Source organism: Herpailurus yagouaroundi, unplaced genomic scaffold (assembly GCF_014898765.1).
Source record: "Herpailurus yagouaroundi ecotype Mexico unplaced genomic scaffold, PumYag 511, whole genome shotgun sequence".
Taxonomy (NCBI): Eukaryota; Metazoa; Chordata; class Mammalia; order Carnivora; family Felidae; genus Herpailurus; species Herpailurus yagouaroundi.
The window spans coordinates 770,451-784,947 of NW_024412728.1; the positions used below are offsets into that span (position 1 = coordinate 770,451).

A 14,497-nucleotide genomic window follows, 5' to 3' on the forward strand; every position below is an offset into this window, starting at 1 on the left:
TGCCTGTTTTCTTACCTTTTTTTTTTAAAATGGTAGTTATGCAAACCAGAAAAACCTAACATACTAAAAACTAAAACCTAAAATACTTCCATTTTGATCTATTTTCAAATTACTTTTCTTCCATTCCAGTCCCCAAGTCTATACCATCATCACAACTCACCTGGACTACTGAAGTTCCCTTCAAAGGCATTTCCAAGCCTGGCCAGCTGTATATATTGAGTGGATCTTCTTGAAAAACTAATCTAATCCATTATACTCACCTGCCTAAAACTCTTCAAAGGCTTCGGTCTTAAGACTCAAATCTGTGTTCTGCAAGGTTCTGAGTGGTCTAGTTCCTCTTTCTTCTGCCTCATCTCCTACTCTTCCCAACTCTAAGCAAACGCTTCACTCTTAGACTTCACTCTCCCACCTCACTTCCTTCAGGGCTTAGTGTAAAGGTCACCTTCCCAGTCTCCCTTTATTACATACTCCCTTTTCATCATGTCTTGCTTTTGACAAATGCAACCTTACACATGTTCCTGATTTTATGATTAACGGGTGTCCCCTATAAATTCATTGGTTTTGTCTGTTATTTCTAGTGCCTAGTGTATTGTCAGGCCCACAGTCACTCCACATATATTTGCTGAAAGACTGTTTTGTCATTACCACTCCCATAAACATCAAATCTACAAACATGGGTAAAGTCTTTAAAAATTACTCCACGGATACTTGGCCTTTCTTTTTTCCTATAAAATTTTACCCTTGAACGTAATACAGCCTGGTGTGTATTTGATGCTTATAGGTTAATGGGACCTCACTGGTTCCTTCAGATTGAAAGAAACTCAAGCGGTCTTCTCTATTACTACTGTATATGAACAAATGAAAGAATAAAGTTGACTCCAACAAGAACAGCCTCATCTGTACCTCCAGAGATGACTGGAACACAGGGATTGAAGAAAATGCTTGTTTCCACTGCATTTATTACTAATATAAAAAAATGTTAAAAAGAAAAAAAATTCATTCTTTCTCCAACGGCTCTCATCCTTCCCTCTTGCCCACACAACTCCTGACCCATTTCCTCAGGGCCAGTTCAAAACTGAGCCTGTTCACTGCCGTTTTCACAGAAAACAACCAGTGCCAGGGATGCAGGGAAGAAGGTTAGACGAGGGCGACAGTACTGTCCAGGTTCCACCCAAAGGTAGGCCGGGTGGAGATTCACAGAATTCAGACGAAAGGGCTGGTGGCCTCACAATGACATAGTCTAACTAAAGTGGGCTGGAGAGGAGACAGGGTTGCCCATCAGAAGCTTTAGAGGACATCTCATGGGCTTGTGTCAAACTCAGAAAAACCGACACCAGGATGGGGAGACCAGGGAGGCAGTCTTGCAGAAAGGTTCACAATTCTCCCACGTTGGGAGGCGTGGAAAGTCTAGAGGGCACCGAGTCTCACTTGTTTTGGCAGAAAAACTTACTCTAGTGTTGGGAAGTCACAAAGATGTCACAGACACTGAGAGAGGCTACGTACGAGGGGATGCACAGTTTCACAAAGCACAGTGATCACAGACCAGAGCGGTGGGGATCATGCTACTGACGCAGAAACTACAAAATCCAAAAGCAGGGAGAGTGGCCTTTCAGGAAGTAACTCTGCACCAGTCATCCATACTCAACCCCAGGTCAACCTGGTGAGTTTCACAGAGCAACTGGCAACTTTTGGGGTAAGGGTTGTCACATAAAAAGGACTTAAGCAGCTAGATGGGAATGGTAGGAAATTGCTCCAGAGCTCTCAGGAATTGAGGGCAGTACTGGGGGCTGGGTGGGCAGATGCACAAGAAACAGCACCAAAGAGGTTTCCTGTTCAGCAGTCAGTTGGTGAGGGGGAAGAGGATCCAGGAGGCAGTTGAAGGGAGCAAAGATGGGGTCCCGAAGGCGAGTCTCTGGAGGCTGGATCACACACTGGGCACCAGTGATGAAACACAACTCTGAACCCCAAACGGGAAGGTGACAGATGGGGGTGGGTGTCACTGACTGAGGGTGGTGGGTGGAACAGCCTCACAGTAGCCATCACAGGGCCACAGGGAAATATATGGCCGCTAGGTCACAGAGGGCTCCTTCCAGCCTGGATGGGAAGGCACAGTCTCACAGAGGAGGTCCATTGACGCCTGGGTGGTAGAAGGCACAGAGGTCCTCATATCGACAGTGGCCCTTTTTGGCAAAGTGTCGGCAGACAGGGCGGTTGGATTTGTCTGTGAACAAGTAAAAATTGGGCAGTTTAAAATATAAGAAAGAAAACAAGATATAACAAAAACCAGAAATAGAGAGGGCAGTCAGATTTCCTACTCCCTACCATTTCCAGGTATTTATTTGGTAGTGGTAGTGATAACGGTAGTCATTCTCTGGCAGAAAAACACATTCAGGGCTACTTCTACTTCAAAAGGACAAAGGACAGCCCAAAAGAGAAGAGTCACAGGCATTTAAAAAAAAAAAAAAAGAAAAGGACCTCACCTTCCATAACTTGGGGGCCATCCTTGGGTGGGCAGGCATTTTTGATAAGAGACCAACTTTTGAGCCTTCGAGGATTTCTCTGCTCTTTGTGAAAGCCTCCCCTGGAAGGACCCCCATGGCCTGGTCCAGGAAAAGGAGGTTCAGTATTGGCCCCCCACCAACCACGACCATATGGGCCACATCTGGGGCCTACGCCCCCCCGAATTGGGCCTCTGCCCCGGGGAGGAGGTGGGAGACTCAGCAGTGGTGGAATCATTGGTCCCCTTGAGCCTGGAGGACCTCTGTGAAGAGCTGGAGAGAAAGAGAAAGACAGACACGGAAAGGTGATCAGTGGCCACCTTAATCCTGAGAAAAAAGCCCTGTGTTTTTGTTCTTTTACTTTTTATTGAAGTACAATATACATAGAGAAAAATACGCCAATTTTAAAAGCACAACTCAATTACCATCAAAGTAAACACACCTGTGTTTTTACCACCCAGGTGAAGGGATAGAGCCTTCTTAGCACTCAGAAGTCCTCCCCCCATTTGTGCCCCTCCTCCCCCACTATTCCACCCTCCTCCCCAAAGGGAACCACTATCCTGACTTCTAGCACCATAGGTTAGTTTTTGCCTGTTTTTGAACTTCACATAAATGGAATCATACAGTCTGCATTCTTTTCTGTCTGGCTCCTTTCGCTCAACATCGTGTTTGTGAGATTCATCCAAGTTGCCTGTAGCAGGAGTTCGTTCATTTTCATTGCAGTGTAGTATCCCATTGCATGCACACACAACAACTTATTTATCCATTCTACTGATGGTGGACATGTGGGTGGATTCCAGTTTGGGGCTATAACGAAAAATGCTGCTATGAACATTTTTATACATGTCTTTGTTACACATATGTATGCATTTCTGTTGAGGATAAACGTAGTATAGGTATTGTTGGGTCCTAGGGTATATGTATGGTAAAATTTAATGAAGTCAAACTTTCTTTTTCAAAGTGGCTGTACCAATTTACACTCCCACTGGCCATTGTTCCATAGCCTTGACAACACTTAGTAATATAAATTTTTTTCATTTTTGCCATTCTGGGGAGTTTTTGTTTTTAAATTGCAGTAGAACACGTAACATAAAATTTGCTGTCTTTTTTTTTTAAAGCAAACTCCATGCCCAACATGGGGCTCGATCTCACAACTCTGAGATCAAGAGTCGCATGCTCTACTGAATGAGCTAGCCAGGCACGTAAAATTTGCCATCTAAATATTTTTAAGTGCATGTTTCAGTAGTGTTCAGTAAATCCTCACTGTTGTGAAACAGATCTTTAACAACTCTCCTTTCCTCCACTCAGCTCCTGGCAACCACATTCTACTTTGCTTCTATGAATCTGACTACTTCTGATACCTCAAATAAGTAGAATCATACAACATTTGTCTTTTTCTGACTGGCTTGTTTCATTTAGCAAGAAGGCCTCAAGGTTCATCCATGCTATATAACACACAAGGATTCTCTTCCTTTTTGGGGATGAATAATATTCCATTGTATGAATATACCATATTTTGTATATCTATTCATCTCTCAATGGACACTTCGGTTGCTTCTGGCTCTTGGCTATTGTAAATAGTGCTGCAAGAATAGGAGTGTGCAAATATTTCTTCAAGATCCTGCTTTCCATTCTTTTGGATATGTACCCAGAAGTGGGACTGTTGTATCACATGGTAGTTCTATTTCTAATTTTTTTGAGGAAACGCCATAGTGTTTTCCATAGAATTGCATCATTTTACTATCTTAGCAACAGTGCACAAGGGTCTCAACTTCAAAGTGGTGTGTTTTTATCTTGCAGTTATTTGACAACTAATGATACTGAGTTCTTGGTCACATGTTCTTGGTCACTTAGATCTCAGTTTTTGAGAAACAGCTGCTCTGGTCCTTTGCCCACTTTTCTAACAGGTTGTCTAGAAGAGTTCTGTATATATTCTAGATATGAGCTCTTTATTGGTTATACTTATTGCAAATATCTTCTACTCTCTAGCTTCCTATTAATTTCTTAATGGTGTTATTTGGTTGATAAAAGTTTAATGTAGTTCAGTTTATCAATCTTTCCTTTATGGTTAGTGTGTGTGTGCTTCTTGTCTGTTTAAGAACTCGTATCTCCTCTAAGACTATGAAATGTATTTATTTTCTTTACCTTTAACACTCAGATCTACAGTTCACGTGGAATTGATGTTTACACATGAATAGTTCAGATTTCATCCCCCCCACCCGTGAATATCCAATTGATCCAGCATGATCTACTGCAACAACCACTATTTCAGCTCGATCTTCATTACAAATGAAGTGTCTACATATGTGCAGGCCTGTTACTAGTCTCTTTGTACTGAGATACTGATTTATGACAATACCACATCATAGTAACCATAGTTTTACAGTAATAAGTCCTCCTATTTCAAGACTGTCTTTGCAATCTCTCAGCCTGATCCTTTGCATTTCCACGTAATAACACAGAAGGCTTATTTCCATTATAGGGATTGTAACTGGGAATGCATTGAATCTGTAGATCAATTTGGGAAGAAGTGACATTTTTACATCATTGAACTTTCCAATCTGTGAATATACAACATTTTTCCATTAATTTACGTAAAGAATCCCTGATGTTTTGGTTTTGAGTCCTTCCTGGGTTGTAGTCCCTCCCTTGCTCCCTTCTCCAGGACCTAATCAAAGGATCAGAGCCCCCTTGTCCTCACCTGACTTGGGGTCACCAGGCTTTCCATTGGCCATGGGGGGAGGGCCCAGAAGGCTGGGTGGTCCTAAGAGTAGACACGAAAATATAGTCACCAGAATGGACTAAAGTACTGATGATCCTGTTATGGTTTTCTGCTACTCATCTTTTAATCCAATCAGTACAGCCAGATATATTCTCAGCAGTGTTACAAGTTGTTAGCCCATCTATCTGCCCTTTCCTCTGCAAAGCGTTCTCAGAGTTTGCAAAAAAAAAAAAAAAAAAAAAAAAAAAAAGTAGAGACTCAGTCAAAGAGAGCACACAATGCGGAAAGGATACTTAACAGCTTTCTCTTTCCCTCACATAGTTGCTATCCAAAACATCCCAGGTGATTCCAGAGGTAATCCAATTCCTCTCCCTAACTATTGGCCAATCAGAGCGATCCCTTCACATCTCCCGCCCCAGAGTAGTTTAGAGAAGGCAGCATTTCCACTTTTCTCTGTGCAAGTCTGGTCACAAGTTGTTATTCTAGACATCGCAATCTGCAACCTCTCCAGGCACCCCCCCTTGACTTCTGCGGCTGCGCACACGAGCTCTTTATCCTTTTCTCCCTTGTCTTCTTCAGAAAGGTTAGGGGCCGGATGGAAGTTGAGGAGTCAAGGAAGAGAACTCGCTCAGGACTCCACATCGGACAGCCTCCTATCCCCGCCCCAGCGCTTGCGCCCTTCCTTCTTCCGTTAGAGCCCCCTCCCCCGCGCCTTTTCAGACCCCATCCCCTTGCCTTGACCAGCTGACAGGCATGTGCACACCCCTCCCGGGCTCCTCACCTATGGGACTCCCATCCTCCTCGTCTCCAGTCTCTTCCCTCTCTGGCAGCGGGGGCTGCTGCAGTGGCGGCTGCTGCTGCTGCTGACTCTGCTTCTTTCGTTTCGGCATCGTGGTTGCGGCAATGGCTGCAGCGGGATTTGGAGGGCAGTGAGGAAGGGGCACGCTGGGATTCTGTTTCCGCTTCCGTTGGGTGGACTGAGAAGCTGAGGCTCCTGCCCCTTCATTTCCGGAAGGCTCCGGGGAGCCTTTGTGGGGCTCGGTCTCTGCCAGACGATAATGGCAGGCCCAAGCCTTCTTTTTGTTGCGTTCCTATAAATGCTTAAAGAAAATTCCACTCTTCTCTCCTCGCTGAAAAGACCCCACAACCGGCTCCTCACAATGTGCCATAGAGTCGATAGGCTGTCGGGCCAGAAGGCCTGAGACCGCTGTCGCACCTTTAAGTCGCCACATCCGGTCCCGGGTTACCATGGTAACAGCTGAAGACACAACTTCGTGCCCTCTGACCTCTCTTCAAAAGTCCTTGTCCGGCCTGGGTTTCCCTCCTCGCCCGCGCTTGCCCGTATGATCTGTGCCCCTATCATCGTCCCACAAGGAATTTTGGTCCCACGAAGGTGGCGCGCCCAGGACTCTTTAGACTGCCACCCGTCCCTCAAGACATCTGGCCCTATCCCCAGTGTAGCTCAGCAACTTGACTTCATTGCCAAGACACGCAGTCCGGTCTTTCCACAAAGGTCAAGCCCGGGGGTTGCTAAAATATCTTAAGCGCATCCACGCCTCTCTCTCCCCTAGGTGGTAGGACCCGCCCTCTGCTCCACCGACCCCTCCAGGTGAGTGGTAGCTTCCCCCAGCGCGCAAGGTAGTGATGACACGCGTCCCCCCTCTTCCGAACGCGAGTTGGTAGCGTCCGTGACGAAGTTAGCTTGATCCTCCCACGCGCGCCTCCTTCCTCGCCGCAGCTGCGCCCTGTCCGTGCCACTGAGTCTCACGTGCGGGTAGCCCACCCCGCATCTTCCTCTCGCCTCGCTGCCAGAGGAAAGTGGCTGTATTTCCCTTCGTCCGCCTTCCACTCAGGCCACTGGGGCGAATCGGCCAGGCCCGCTCGCTGACGTCACCTCATAGCCCCGCCCCCTCAAGGGTCCCAGGCCCTTGCGGCGGGGGTTGCCCGGGGGGAGTCAGTTGAGGCGGCCGGAGCTCGGCGGAGGTTGGGCCAGGTGACTGGTCCAGGCCATGCCGAGAAAGAAGCCCTTCAGCGTGAAGCAAAAGAAGAAGCAGTTGCAGGACAAGCGGGAGCGGAAGCGAGGTCAGTGCAGGAGCGAGGGGAGGGGGCGGGGCTCGGGCTCCCGCACATCTGGAAGTAGGGGTGTGACGGCCGCACCTCTGCGGGGCGTGGGAGTGGGTGGTGGCCGCGCGCGGACGCTCGCAGGCCACCGCAGAGGGGATTCTCTTACCCCAGGCTTCTTGGAAGGGGTGGGAAAGGATGGATAGTTGGGGGAGGGGAACCCCTCCAGCTCTAACCGGGCGCCATCCCCGCAGGTCTCTGGTGGAGGAATGACTCCCCCCACACACATCCGGTAGGGTGTTGAGCGGGATGGCTGGGAGCCCCCGGCCTCAAAAGAAGTGGGGTCTTGTGAGAAACCAGGCTGACCGAGGAGGGGGTCTTACAGCCCCTTAGAACCCGCCAGCTCGGCGTCACCAACTCCTCCCCGCAGGGCTCCAAGATGGGCTGCGATCCAGTTCCAACAGCCGCAGCGGGAGCCGGGAGCGGCGGGAGGAGCAAACCGACACCTCAGACGGGGAGTCTGTGACCCATCATATCCGCAGGCTCAACCAGCAGCCTTCCCAGGGGCTGGGTCCTCGAGGCTATGACCCAAATCGGTGAGAGTAGGCGGGGGAGGGGGGTGTACTGGTCCGGGCTTCCCCGCCTACCCGGATGTGAGAGTATTGGGGGAAACTCGGCTATTGCTGGTGGAGGAGATGGGGCTGGGATGCCACCGTTCTCCGCAGGCAGCTGGGCTCACCGGAGCAGGCCACAGTTCTCTCTTCCGGAGGGGCTGGAGAGAGTTCTTGGTTTTTAGAAGGGAGAGGCTTAGGGGAAGGTCGAATACTGTGGGAAAGAGAGACTTGAGGGAGGGCTTACTGAAAGGAGACTTGAACAACTCTGAAGAGAAAGCTCTACGAAGTTGTCTGCCCAAGAGGGGAGTTTGTGGTCACAGGATTGCAAGAGATGGCGCGGTCCCTGTCCCATTAGATACCGGCTGCATTTTGAGCGAGACAGCCGGGAGGAGGTGGAAAGGAGAAAGAAAGCAGCCCGGGAGCAAGTGCTACAGCCGGTCAGTGCTGAGCTGCTGGAGCTGGACATCCGAGAGGTCTATCAGCCTGGCTCAGGTGAGAGCTCAACACACGGATGTTTGGGAGAGGCAGTGGGCTCGGGGAAGGAGCTTGGAAGAGGAAGACCTGACTGCCGGGAAGGAGAGGTTCTGCGATGTACTCTTGAGCCCTGAAACTGTTCTTAGACTTACTTGGACTTTTTCTTGATTTCCCAGTCCTGGACTTTCCCCGACGTCCTCCTTGGAGCTATGAGATGTCCAAGGAGCAGCTAATGAGCCAGGAGGAACGTAGCTTCCAGGAGTATCTTGCAAAGATTCATGGGGCTTACACCTCTGAGAAACTCAGCTACTTTGAGCATAATCTGGAGGTGAGAATGCAGTGGGGACAGGAGTGACCTTTCATCAAATTGGTCTGGGGTCGGGTAGGAGAGGGACTCCAGGCTTAGGTACTCTTCCACTGATGTTGTCTTTTTAGACATGGAGGCAGCTGTGGCGCGTGTTGGAGATGTCTGACATTGTCCTGCTTATCACTGATATCCGACATCCAGTGAGTACTGGGAATGAGGGTGGCAAGGGGGAGGGGGAAGGAAGATTCTTGTAGGGTAAAGGGCAGAGGCAGAAATTGGGAGCTGGAGAGGTATCTTTCATTTCTAGTCTTCTCTGTCAGTATGACTAATGTCTGCAGTCAGGAACTCAGTCTTTTATTCATCAGTGTCACAGCTTGCCACTTCTGCTCTGGTTAATTGATCCTTTTTTTTACTTCCTTTGATGAAAAACTACATAATTTGTTTCCCATCCCACCAGAGCTAGACCCATAGAAAGTTCTAGTGTGGAGCTCCAAGGGATTCTGTGAAGGCAGCTAGGGCTTCCCCTGCTCCATCATGTTAGTCACTACAGAATTCAGCCTCACCTGCAATAGTGGTTAAGACAGTGGTTAAGGCTCTGGTCTCTGCTGCTAGATGACCCTTGTGTTAATCTGGCTTTACCACTTCATTGTTGTCCTCTAGTGAGAGAAAGGGAGGTCTGTGGGAACATTTAGGTTGGAAGTCCTTAACAACATATATACACGCATTGGTACACATATGTGTGCACTCACATGCACTCACACAGCCACACATGCTTGCCACAAACATGCACACGCATATGTGTGTGCATACGCATGTGTATAAACATAAGTGCATGCACATAAAAATAGGTGCGAAGTTTGATCCCAACCCCCACCCCTATTCCTGACCCCAGCCTTTATCCCAGTGTGCTAGGTATCACTATTTCCTTGTCTTGTGTTTGGCTCATTTCCATTACTAATTAGGACCTGTAAGAAGTTCCCCAGACAATTGCACAGGTATTGCTTACCATTACTTTATTTTCCTAGTTTAGTTTGGCTGATTTACTCTTTTGCCCCAGAATCTGCTACCACTAGAGTCTTGTCTCTGAGCTGTGCCTGGTGAGTGGGGAGCTAGAGGCAGAGAACTCTGGGTTGATCTCTCATTGCTCCCTCCTCTCACCAACCCTGTCCCAGGTTGTGAATTTCCCACCAGCACTTTACGAGTACGTGATTGGAGAACTTGGGTTGGCCTTGGTCTTGGTCCTGAACAAGGTGGATCTAGCCCCACCGGCTCTCGTCGTTGCCTGGAAGCATTATTTTCACCAGCACTATCCCCAGCTCCACATAGTCCTTTTTACCTCTTTCCCTCGGGACCCACGGACCCCACAGGACCCTAGTAGCGGTGAGTGGGCAATGAGGAAGGCAGTATGGGAGACGTGGGTGGCAGGGGACAACAGGGAGAACAGAGAGGCTTGTTGACAAAGGAGTACCTGATATTGGTCTTAAGGGTGGTGGGTGGGATGGGGTGCATAAGCCCATGTGCTAACACTTTTGTGCCCTCTGATCTCAGTTTTGAAGAAGAGTCGGAGACGGGGGAGAGGATGGACTCGGGCACTAGGGCCGGAGCAGTTACTGAGAGCCTGTGAAGCCATCACTGCGGGGAAAGGTATATACCTCTTAGAGGGGAGCTATGGGACGATATGTGGAAAGCCCAAGGCTTGAAGTCATTTTGCTTACCTTCCTTAAAGTCAGTGCCTTCTTAATGGATGTAGGCAAGAAGCCAGAGAGAGGGGTTAGAAGAGGGAGCAGACTGACTTGGTGGCAACAGAGGCAGCAGGTAGACAGGAGCCCCAGTGGTCTGTTGCTTTCAGTCTTCCCAGTATTTTTCTGAAACTCAAACGTTCATATGATTTCTGTGTGGGGTCAAGTGAAGGCTGGGGAGAATGTATTGTGCAGGTTGGCACTCTTGGGGCGCCAGTTACATCAGCTGTGCAGTGTATAGTCTGTGCAGTCATTTATGGTGGCCCTAGGGAGAACCTTCATCATAATCTCCTTCTTGGAACAGTGGACTTAAACAGCTGGCGGGAGAAGATTGCCCGAGATGTGGCTGGGGCCACCTGGGGAAATGGCTCTGGGGAGGAGGAGGAAGAAGAGGATGGACCTGCAGTCCTTGTGGAGCAGCAGACTGACTCAGCAATGGAGCCAACCGGCCCAACCCGGGAGCGCTACAAAGACGGAGTGGTGACCATTGGCTGTGTGGGTAAGGAAGCAATGGCCCATGCATGGCAGCCTCCTATGAGGTACAGAGTTTCACTCTTTGGAAAAGGAGGGTGTCGGCAATAGCGGAAGTATCCTGGCACCCCTGAGTTAAATTCCCCCTTTCCTTACCTCTTATTAATTTTGAGGAAGTTATTTACCCATTTTGAGTCTTAGTTACTTTGATTTTTAGAATGGGGATGCTGATACCCAATTAGAATGGATGTCAGGAATGAAGGGAATGGCATACAGAGAGCCTAATGATGCCTGACAGATAGTGATAATGGTAATAATCACGATTGTTGAAATTTAGTATTTATGTGGTACTTACTATGTACCAGGCGTTATTCTGAAAGACATAGATTTTAACTGTTTACATGGTAGTAATCAATAGTAGAGCAATCATTAAATCAGAGCAGGAGCTTTGTTAGCATTAGTATCTTTCTGAGCCTTATCCCATTAAGTTTGTTGTCAAGGAGCATCTTCCCTGAATTAATAGCCTTGTCTCTGCTCTTTTTGGGGAGGAAAGGAATGTATGATTAAGGCCCAGAGACCCTTTCCTTTGCTGTGGGACAGGCAGTCCTGAGGTTTCATTTACCTCTAGTTCTTAGCAAATATTTACTGAGTGCCGGGTGCTGTTCCAGGGATGGGTTATGCTGTTGTGAAAATGGCAGAGAAGTCCTTACCCTCACAGAGCTTATTTACTTGAAAGTAAGTTGATTCATGATTTGAAATCATATTATTTAGGGGCATTGAAAGGTAGAGAGTGATTCAGCGAGGAGGGTTCTCATGCAAAACTCCCTCTGAGAAGAGCCCAGGATGTTCAGAGGAAGTAGCTATTTGGAGATAATGGGAAAAGGGCCTTCCTGACCAAGGGGTCAGTAAATGAGAGGGTCTTCATGTGGGAATGAGCTTGGTGATTTTTGGATAAGCCAGAGTGTCAGGGCATTGGGGGATGGGAGCCATGGGGTTGAGTAAGATGGAGGAGAGGGGCAGGACCGGGGAGTTCAAGGTGAACTCAAGTGTGAAAGCTACTGGCTATAGAGCTGGGGCCTGGGATCTCAGTTGGGTAAGAAGAGAAGTAAGGACATGAGTTCAGTATTGAATAGTGGTTTTGTACTAGAGTCAGAGTTGAAGATTTATTGGAACTGAGGAAACAGAGTAAGTGAGCTGAATTGATAGGATGTCAGGGCAGAGAGAGTGGTGCCTGTGGTTGAGATTTTGGAGGTGTGAAGTGACAAGGTCCAGAGTACAACCTTGACAGTGGGTAGTTGAGGAAATGATCTTTGGAAAATAGATGCAGGCACCGAGAGGTCAGAGTGCTAAACAGAACACCTGTGCAGATACCAAAGTCACCCAGAATGATGGAGGTGGTCCTGAAGAGAGCAGCAGTGAGCCCCCAAGGGTTTATAGTCTTCTTCTTGGACAAGTTGTAATGATTATGAGATACATGTTTCACTTGTGTTGGGCATTTGGTCTGCTGCAGGCACTGAACCACACAGTTCTATTTGTTTCTGTTTTATTTAATCCTGACTACTCACTTGTAAAATGAGGAAACAGGCTCAGAAAGTGAAGCAAATTGCCTTGAGGTTACAAAGCTGATAAGTGGAGAGGCCAGGATTCAACCCTGGCAGCCCAGAGCCTGATTTGTTTGAAACTTTTAAGGTTATACTGCTTCCTTGATTTCTGAGCTTTACTTCTCTTTTTCTCTATAGCTGTTGTCTTACCTGTCACAGAGTAGGGATCTGTCCAGTGTTAATTTTCCTTGCCTTCTTTAGGTTTCCCAAATGTGGGAAAGTCCTCGCTGATCAACGGGCTGGTGGGGCGGAAGGTCGTGAGTGTCTCCAGAACCCCCGGCCATACCCGATACTTTCAGACCTACTTTCTCACTCCCTCTGTGAAGCTCTGTGACTGCCCTGGCCTCATATTCCCCTCCCTTCTGCCCAGGCAGTTGCAGGTATGAGGTATGATGGGGCAGGGAGGGAGAGAAAGCAGAAGGCCAGGAACAGGCTGAGCATTCTTGTTTCCCCTCAGGTTTTGGCGGGGATCTACCCCATTGCCCAAATCCAGGAGCCATACACCGCAGTGGGCTATCTGGCCTCTCGAATCCCTGTGCAGGTCCTGCTTCACTTGCGCCACCCAGAGGCCAAGGATCCCTCAGCAGAACATCCCTGGTGTGCCTGGGACATCTGTGAAGGTGGGCTCCATGTTCCTGGCTTCTCCCCTTGCCCTTTACCCTGCTCTATCTCCTCTCCTCTTCTCAGAGGTTCTGCTCTTGGTAAAATATCTGGCTACTCATGCTTGGATTTCTGTCGTGGAGCCAGCAAGATCTGTGGCCAGAGAAAAGTGAAATGAAGCTGTGGCCAGAGAAAAGAGAAAATGTTCCAGAGAAAAGTGGAAGGACTACGTTATGGGAATAGGGTGATGGTGACTGGGTCCGGTTAACGGCTTCCCTCCCCATTATTCTTTTCTCTCTTCAGCCTGGGCAGAGAAACGTGGTTATAAGACAGCCAAGGCAGCCCGGAATGATGTGTACAGAGCAGCCAATAGCCTCCTGCGGCTGGCACTGGATGGCCGCCTCAGCCTGTGTTTTCATCCGCCAGGCTACAGTGAACAGAAAGGTCAGACAGCCAGTGTTCCTGTGCTATGATGTAGGCAAAAGGCTTTGTGGCTCAGGGTCAGATCTGGATTCTACACCTGTTAGCCAGCTCTGTGTTACTAAACATCTTTGAGACAGTTTCCTGATCTGCAAAACCAGGGTGATAGTTGCCTCCTGGTAAGGTGGTGGTAGAGAGTAGAGTTAATGTATGCAGAGCTGTTGTTCGGTGCCCAGCCCGTGGGAGTTTGAATGAATGAATGAATGAATGAATGAATGCCAGCAGCTACAGAACTGATTGTTACTCTTAGTTTTTGCTTCTTCCCCATCTTTCTCTGGCTTTAGTTCCTTGCTTAAAACTCTCCTCCATTCTTTTCTTGTTTTGGTTCCCCAGGCACCTGGGAGTCCCATCCGGAGACCACAGAGCTGGTGGTTTTGCAGGGCAGGGTGGGGCCATCAGGTGACGAGGAGGAGGAGGAAGAAGAAGAGCTGAGCAGCTCCTGTGAGGAGGAGGGAGAGGAGGACCGGGATGCGGATGAGGAGGGGGAAGGGGATGAGGACACCCCGACTTCAGCTCCAGGGTCCAGCCTGGCTGCCCGAAACCCTTATGCCCTACTGGGCGAGGACGAGTGCTGAGTCCTTGCCCTGTGCCATCTGCTCCACCCAGTATCTCTGCTTTTGGACTGACCTGAGGGTACCTCCCCTCTGCCATCCCAATTGTGAATAAAGATTGTCTGCTTTGTAGCCCCTTCCCCAGATGGACTGAGGTGAGAGCGGCTGTTTTAGGCCGACAGTTGTGGGAGACTTCTCTCTTCTTCTCCCTTCTTTTCTCGTGCATTCTTTTTGGGAAGGAAGAGCTCTCTTAAGGGTTACTTCACTGGGTTCTAAGGTCCTGAAATCCACTGTCTCTGCTCACTTTCCCATTCTGCACTTTATGGATCCTGTTATCAACATGGGGCGGGGAAGTCACTTCAGGCTTTGAGGCCTGGTC

At 48.6% G+C, this 14,497-nt stretch overlaps 2 protein-coding genes across 5 annotated transcripts; one reads left to right on the top strand and one right to left on the bottom strand.

Moving 5' to 3' along the window:
* Positions 1-929: 929 nt before the first annotated feature.
* PRR3 (proline rich 3) lies at positions 930-6,431 on the bottom strand. Of its 4 annotated transcripts, none has more exons than XM_040464827.1 (5): positions 6,002-6,303; positions 5,200-5,262; positions 3,123-3,305; positions 2,481-2,771; positions 930-2,221 (listed from the first exon to the last, which is right to left on the bottom strand). In XM_040464827.1, exons 1-5 carry the CDS (start codon positions 6,108-6,110, stop codon positions 2,115-2,117), a joined length of 753 nt encoding a protein of 250 aa, XP_040320761.1. In that variant the 5' UTR covers positions 6,111-6,303; the 3' UTR covers positions 930-2,114. The 4 variants fall into 4 exon arrangements, with proteins under 4 accessions (XP_040320761.1, XP_040320762.1, XP_040320764.1 ...); XM_040464828.1 differs by lacking the exon at positions 6,002-6,303 and adding an exon at positions 5,519-5,715; XM_040464830.1 differs by lacking the exon at positions 3,123-3,305 and having other exon boundaries at positions 6,002-6,431.
* A 65-nt stretch (positions 6,432-6,496) lies between these two features.
* GNL1 (G protein nucleolar 1 (putative)) lies at positions 6,497-14,262 on the top strand. The gene is made up of 12 exons (XM_040464822.1): positions 6,497-7,302; positions 7,712-7,877; positions 8,251-8,387; positions 8,546-8,697; positions 8,805-8,876; positions 9,849-10,056; positions 10,225-10,320; positions 10,720-10,914; positions 12,689-12,867; positions 12,945-13,107; positions 13,391-13,531; positions 13,901-14,262. Exons 1-12 carry the CDS (start codon positions 7,230-7,232, stop codon positions 14,140-14,142), a joined length of 1,824 nt encoding a protein of 607 aa, XP_040320756.1. The 5' UTR covers positions 6,497-7,229; the 3' UTR covers positions 14,143-14,262.
* Positions 14,263-14,497: the final 235 nt, after the last annotated feature.

What these genes read in the sequence shown, in the direction of transcription:
- PRR3 (XM_040464827.1), bottom strand. Translation starts at nt 6,110, where the DNA reads ATGCCGAAACGAAAGAAGCAGAGTCAGCAGCAGCAGCAGCCGCCACTG. An exon ending in GCCTGGTGACCCCAAGTCAG is followed by an intron (nt 3,306 to 5,199) that starts GTGAGGACAAGG and finishes TTTTCGTTATAG; the next exon opens with CCCCAAACTGGAATCCACCC. An exon ending in GACAGAAAAGAATGCAGACT is followed by an intron (nt 2,772 to 3,122) that starts GTATGATTCCAT and finishes CTTTCTCTCCAG; the next exon opens with CTCTTCACAGAGGTCCTCCA.
- GNL1 (XM_040464822.1), top strand. Translation starts at nt 7,230, where the DNA reads ATGCCGAGAAAGAAGCCCTTCAGCGTGAAGCAAAAGAAGAAGCAGTTG. An exon ending in CCCACAGGACCCTAGTAGCG is followed by an intron (nt 10,057 to 10,224) that starts GTGAGTGGGCAA and finishes CTCTGATCTCAG; the next exon opens with TTTTGAAGAAGAGTCGGAGA. An exon ending in AGGCTACAGTGAACAGAAAG is followed by an intron (nt 13,532 to 13,900) that starts GTCAGACAGCCA and finishes TTGGTTCCCCAG; the next exon opens with GCACCTGGGAGTCCCATCCG.